We start from the raw sequence: 5,572 nt of genomic DNA, 5'->3' as shown, positions 1-5,572 counted from the left end.
TATCCATATCACGTAGGTGTATCTGTACCTGTATTTCATAGCTAGAAGCATGTCCTGGTCTATCTTTATCACTAAACTAGTAACATTGTTTTTGCTATAAAAATAGATAAAGTGTTAAAAAAATGATATATATTTTTATAAATTTTTTAATGTTAAGTTTTGGGTGGTAGTGGTAGCTACATTTTGCACTACTAGCCCGGATGTTTCGCGACCTTGTTTCAGACAAAATTTCTTAAGCGCAGTGCCAAAAGTCGCTTCTGAGTGTGTTGAATGCCGGTTGGGTTTGGCAACTTGAACCGCTTTCCTCTTCCCATTATAACTCTCCACCTCCTTCCCTTTTTTCTTCTTCTTCCTCCTCCACTGCCTTCCATCTCCTCTTTTAATTCCCTCTCTTGCATGCATTTTCTTAATTCTTCTTCGTGATTCTCGTACTTATTCTGATATGGAATGCTCCTCTTCTAATTCTGTAACGCCCCCTTCTTCTCTTCTTCACCTCAACAATCACACCTTCTGATCTGATTATTATCTCTCTTTAACCTCCTCCCTCCTCCGCTTCTCTCCCTGAAATTCATCTCTCTCTAACACAAACACTATGGCTCCTGCCACTAACTGGCTTTCTTTCTCTCTTTCCCCCATTGAAATGCTTCGCTCCACTGACTCCCCCTTCGTTCCTTATGAATCTTCCTCCTCCACCCCTTCCCCTCACTATCTCTTCGACAACTTCTACTCTCATAATGGTAAATATATACCTTTTCTCTTGTTTATTTCCCCTACAGGGTTTTCACTATTTTTCAATATCCATTTCTTCAAATCACCCACTTCATTTTAGATATTACTCAAAATCCTTTCTTTTTTAACTTTATTGACAATTTTTTTTTGTTTTTTTTTGAAGGATGGAGTAGCAACAACAATGCTAATTCTCACCCAAAATCATCTCAACTTTTCTTCATGGATGGAGATGATCAAAACAACCAAGTTGTAGCTGTCAAAGAAGATGATACTTTTCTTCATCCACAAACCCATCATCATCATCATCAACCCAAGCTTGAAGATTTCCTGGGCGATTCTTCCTCCTTGGTACGATATTCCGACAGCCAAACCGACACTCAAGATTCCTCTTTGACTCATATTTACGACCATCCGGCCTCCGCCCACTACTTTCCCGACCAACAAGATCTCAAAACCATTGCTGCTTTTCAAGCTTTTTCAACGAACTCTGGCTCTGAAGTTGATGATTCTGCTTCTATTGCTAGAACCCACATCCCTTCTGCTCATTCTATCGACTCTTCTTCACTCACTAATAATGACTTGCCCTCTTTCTCTAACTGTCCTACTGGTGCTCTCTCACTCGCCGTTGCTCACTCCTCCGATACCCCTCCTCCTGCTCCTGCGCCTATTGTGCCTCTAGATTCTGAATCCAATAAGAAAATTGCTGATACTTTTGGCCAGAGAACTTCCATTTACAGAGGAGTCACCAGGTTTGTCCTATTTTTATTGCTTTCTTTTTTTCTCTGCCTTAGTGGATGGATCGCTTGTTTTTTTTTTTCCCTTTTTTTTTTTTGGTGTCTTGTGGTGATTTTGTGAAATGGGTGTTAAAAAAATCTGTTCTTTTTAATGATTATAGTATCATACCCTCGTTTCAATAAACTCAATCTCCCATTCTAAAAACCTTAGTTATAAAATTTGTACTATCGAACATCTTTGAAGATGATGAAAGATGGAGTTTTTTGTTTGGGTAAAAGATGTTGGTGTTTGATTGTTGTTGCAGGCACAGATGGACGGGTAGATACGAAGCGCATCTGTGGGATAACAGCTGTAGAAGAGAGGGTCAGGCTAGGAAAGGACGTCAAGGTAAACTCTCTCTCTCTTCTTCTCTTTCTTTATATTATTATTCTATAATTTTTTTTTCTTTTAAATTCATGGGTTTTCAATTAAATTTCTCATACTTAGATAGATTAAAAAAAAAAAAAAGGCTGAAAAAGAAAAAAAGAAAATTGAAAAAGAGAAGGCTTTTGCATGCATGAGGGAGTTTCAGAGATTTCATTTAATGGTGGATCTGAAAGAAAAGAAAGAAAGAAAGAAAGAAAAAGAAAAGAGATAAATGAATATTAAAAAAAAAAAAAAAGAACTTGGGTTCATATCATCAGTCTTTTCATTATGATTGACTGATGGTATATGTAATGTGTACTTTTATCCCATTTCCAGTTCCAACTCTTCTTTCTTTTTTCTTTTCTTTTAATTTTTCATAATTTTTCTTTTTTTCCCCCCTTTTCTTGATTGATTTGATCAGATGTGCCGCCATTTTGTTTCATCTGCCCCTTTCATCTTTTTAAAGTCTTATTTTTTTTTTCTCTGTAATGAGAGAATTAATTAGTGGTCACTTTGATGCGACCCTCATCCACAGTTATTAGAGAAAAGAAATAGAGAGTGTTATTTATTTATTTATTTAATTAATTTTAATTAATTAGAGGCATCCATTCATGAGTCTGAAACACTAGTCTGGCTCTGATCATATATCTGTTGTCTCTGAAAGAGTTTTTTAAGCTTTTTCTTTTGCTTTTGCTTTCTTCATCCCCCAACTAGGGTTTGACCAAACCACCATTGTTTTTTTCCCCAAGATTTGACAATACCTATCCCACTAACCCATTTCATTCTCCCTCTTTTTCGATGTGCCGGTATATTCGTAAATTGAAGGGTTTGATAGCAATATTAAATCACATGGATATCTCCGACATCTTTTATAAATTTAGCCCAATATCAATATGAATTTGAATACTATTAACAATATCTTTAACTTAAAATAAGTATCCGTCAATATTGATATTTTCAACCTCGTGTAGTAGTCTTGAGACTTCATTTTTAAACATAACTTCTGTTTGTCGTCGTCTATGCTCTTGTTGGTATTTTAGGAACAATGTGTAAATCCTTATTTGATCGTTTACAATATAATAGACGAATGGTTCTGAGAATTGGAATCGGTGATGATGTTAGTTTTAGTTTGCCAAAGGAATTAAACACCATTGGTTTCTGTTGGAGGAATATTATTGTGTAAGGAAAGTAAGTAAATTAGAATTTAGAATGTTGGGAGAAAAATTGGAGGTATATTAATGGAGCCTAAACTGATTTTCACATGCTAATCACGTGATTTACTATTTAATTAATTTGTTTGTTTGAGTTATAGTTGATGACATTTGATTTCTTTGACTAGCGTAAAATTTTGACCTTTTCTTCAATATGTTTGTTTACCGACTTACTGAGCTGAGCTTTTTTGCTTTTTCTTTGCACAAAATCTGCGGTGCTGATTTTCCTGTTCCCATTCGCATTGCAACCCTTTCTTCTTCAGTTTACTTAGGTATGAAATTTTTTCCCTTTTTTTGTTGCCATTTTTTTAGAAATTAATTTATTGAGTTTGTAAATTATATTTATAAAAAAATATATATATATTTATGTATATTTTCAGGTGGGTATGATAAGGAGGAAAAAGCAGCTAGGGCTTATGATTTGGCAGCTTTGAAGTACTGGGGTCCCACAGCAACCACCAATTTTCCTGTAATGTTATATAATATTATATATGCTCTCTTTTCATTAAATTATAATATGGTATCTATTTGATAGTTCTTGTTTCTGCACATCCATGATGTCTTTTTTAACATTTGTTTGCTCGTTTTTTTCCCTTCTTTTTTCGGTTTCGTTTATTAGGTTTCGAATTATGCCAAGGAATTAGAAGAAATGAAACATGTCACCAAGCAAGAGTTTATTGCTTCTTTGCGAAGGTAACTCTCGGTGTAGTATGTTTTTTTTTTTTTTTTCTTTTCCTTTTGTTCTTGTTTTTGGGTGTTGCGGTTTCTTTGTTTTGTTGCTGAAAGTGCTTGTTTGGACATCAGAAAGAGCAGTGGTTTCTCACGTGGTGCCTCTATTTATAGAGGTGTAACAAGGCATCATCAGCAGGGTCGATGGCAGGCAAGAATTGGTCGTGTTGCTGGGAACAAGGACTTGTATCTTGGGACGTTTGGTAGGTCTATTTGTGTTAAGTGAACGTGTGAAATACATTGATGCATTGACTGTTGTTGGTTAAATGCTAACTTGGCCCTTGTCTTGCAGCCACTGAGGAGGAAGCAGCCGAGGCTTACGATATAGCAGCAATAAAGTTCAGAGGTTTGAATGCTGTGACGAACTTCGAGATGAGCCGATATGATGTTGAAGCTATTGCGAAGAGTGCACTGCCTATTGGGGGTGCAGCAAAGAGGCTGAAGCTTTGCCTGGAATCCGATCAGAAGCCGATTCCGAATCACGATCAAGCAACCCAATGCAGCAGTGGTAGCAACAATATCAACTTCAGCACCACCATGCAGGCTGTGCCGCCTATCCCTTGTGGAATTCCATATGACACTGCAGCCATGCTGTATCACCATAATTACTTCCATCATCTTCAACCTAACGCCATCGTCTCATCGGAGTCGACCAGCCCCGGTATTGCAATGCCGGGGACCGTGGCACCTCAAGCAGCCGAGTTTTTTGTTTGGCCTCACCAATCGTATTAGGTTTTTCCGTGTTTACTGATATGATCGATGCAAATGCAGCTAACAATATATGACCGAAGTCTTGGTTTGATAACAGTGTTGCGGGGCGACTCGGATTTTTATCCCAATGACTTGAAATGAAATGACTGTAGAAACTCTTAACCCCCTTGAAAAAGGGAAGAGAAGAGGTCAGGGGAGGGGTTTTTTGGTATGGAACTAAACTTGTTATTTGTAGGAAAAGTTGAATTTTGTAAAGTTCAATACACCTTCAATATGGTTTTAGAACTTTGACATGTTTGAATGTGGAAAGAAAAGGGTGTATCTCTCTCTTGTTTCAGAAATAGATAGGCTATTAAAATCAGAAATCTTTCACATATATATACTACTTGGGTATTCTTGCTGCTTTTCTACTTTTTTTTCCCCAATTATTGAAATTTAACTGTGGTTTGTTTGTTCGTATCTTGAGGACGTGTCGATGGAGTTATGGTGCAGATGAAGTTTTTCAATAAATGTATGAAAGAGAGTAATAAAGTTGAGACAACCTTAAATGGTAAAGTATATCTATTTAAATAGAATGTATTAAGTTATAAAGAGAGAAAAATAAAGGTGAGATATCCTTAAATGATAAAAAGTATATGGTTCAAAGTTCAAATAGAATGAAAGCGGTGTAACGTATTAAGCTATAACAATTTTTATCTTAAAACGATATATTTGATGACAATTGGAGTATCTGATTCAAATGGTTAATCTTGGTAAATTTTTTAGGTCTCTTTGACTATTCATTTGATTTTTTGTTTTTATTTTTAAAAAAGAAGTCTATGAATATGAAATTTGGATCGAAATCTTGTTTTTCCTCCCATTTTGATGAAATTTCGAGAAAGATTTTTTAAATAAAAATTAATTATGTCAGTTAAAGCTTTTTCAGTTTTATGGTTATGATTACACGTCAATTGTATAGTTTCACACGTTAATGTCATTTCTAATAAAGGATTATCGTGACATTTCATTAAAATATCATCAAAACTCATAAAATCAAGTAATCGATAAAAATA

At 35.5% G+C, this 5,572-nt stretch overlaps 1 protein-coding gene across 1 annotated transcript; it reads left to right on the top strand.

Moving 5' to 3' along the window:
• The first annotated feature begins 230 nt into the window (after positions 1-230).
• AIL6 (AINTEGUMENTA-like 6) lies at positions 231-4,928 on the top strand. Its single transcript, XM_090306664.1, has 7 exons — positions 231-737; positions 893-1,478; positions 1,769-1,851; positions 3,461-3,549; positions 3,700-3,773; positions 3,885-4,012; positions 4,102-4,928. The coding sequence occupies exons 1-7, from the start codon at positions 593-595 to the stop codon at positions 4,539-4,541; spliced, it is 1,545 nt and encodes a 514-aa protein (XP_090162790.1). The 5' UTR covers positions 231-592; the 3' UTR covers positions 4,542-4,928.
• The last annotated feature ends 644 nt before the right edge of the window (positions 4,929-5,572 follow it).

This window comes from Benincasa hispida, chromosome 11 (genome assembly GCF_027475165.1).
Source record: "Benincasa hispida cultivar pf3 chromosome 11, pf3_genome.v1.1, whole genome shotgun sequence".
Taxonomy (NCBI): domain Eukaryota; kingdom Viridiplantae; phylum Streptophyta; class Magnoliopsida; order Cucurbitales; family Cucurbitaceae; genus Benincasa; species Benincasa hispida.
The sequence above is the reverse complement of the archived record's forward strand: the minus strand, read 5'-3'. Positions and strand labels throughout refer to the sequence as shown.

Bases quoted from the DNA above. Each gene is read 5' to 3' on its own strand.
- AIL6 (XM_090306664.1), top strand. From the start codon at position 593: ATGGCTCCTGCCACTAACTGGCTTTCTTTCTCTCTTTCCCCCATTGAA. The intron at 1,479-1,768 runs GTTTGTCCTATT...TTGTTGTTGCAG, and splicing joins ATTTACAGAGGAGTCACCAG to GCACAGATGGACGGGTAGAT. The intron at 3,774-3,884 runs GTAACTCTCGGT...TTTGGACATCAG, and splicing joins TTTATTGCTTCTTTGCGAAG to AAAGAGCAGTGGTTTCTCAC.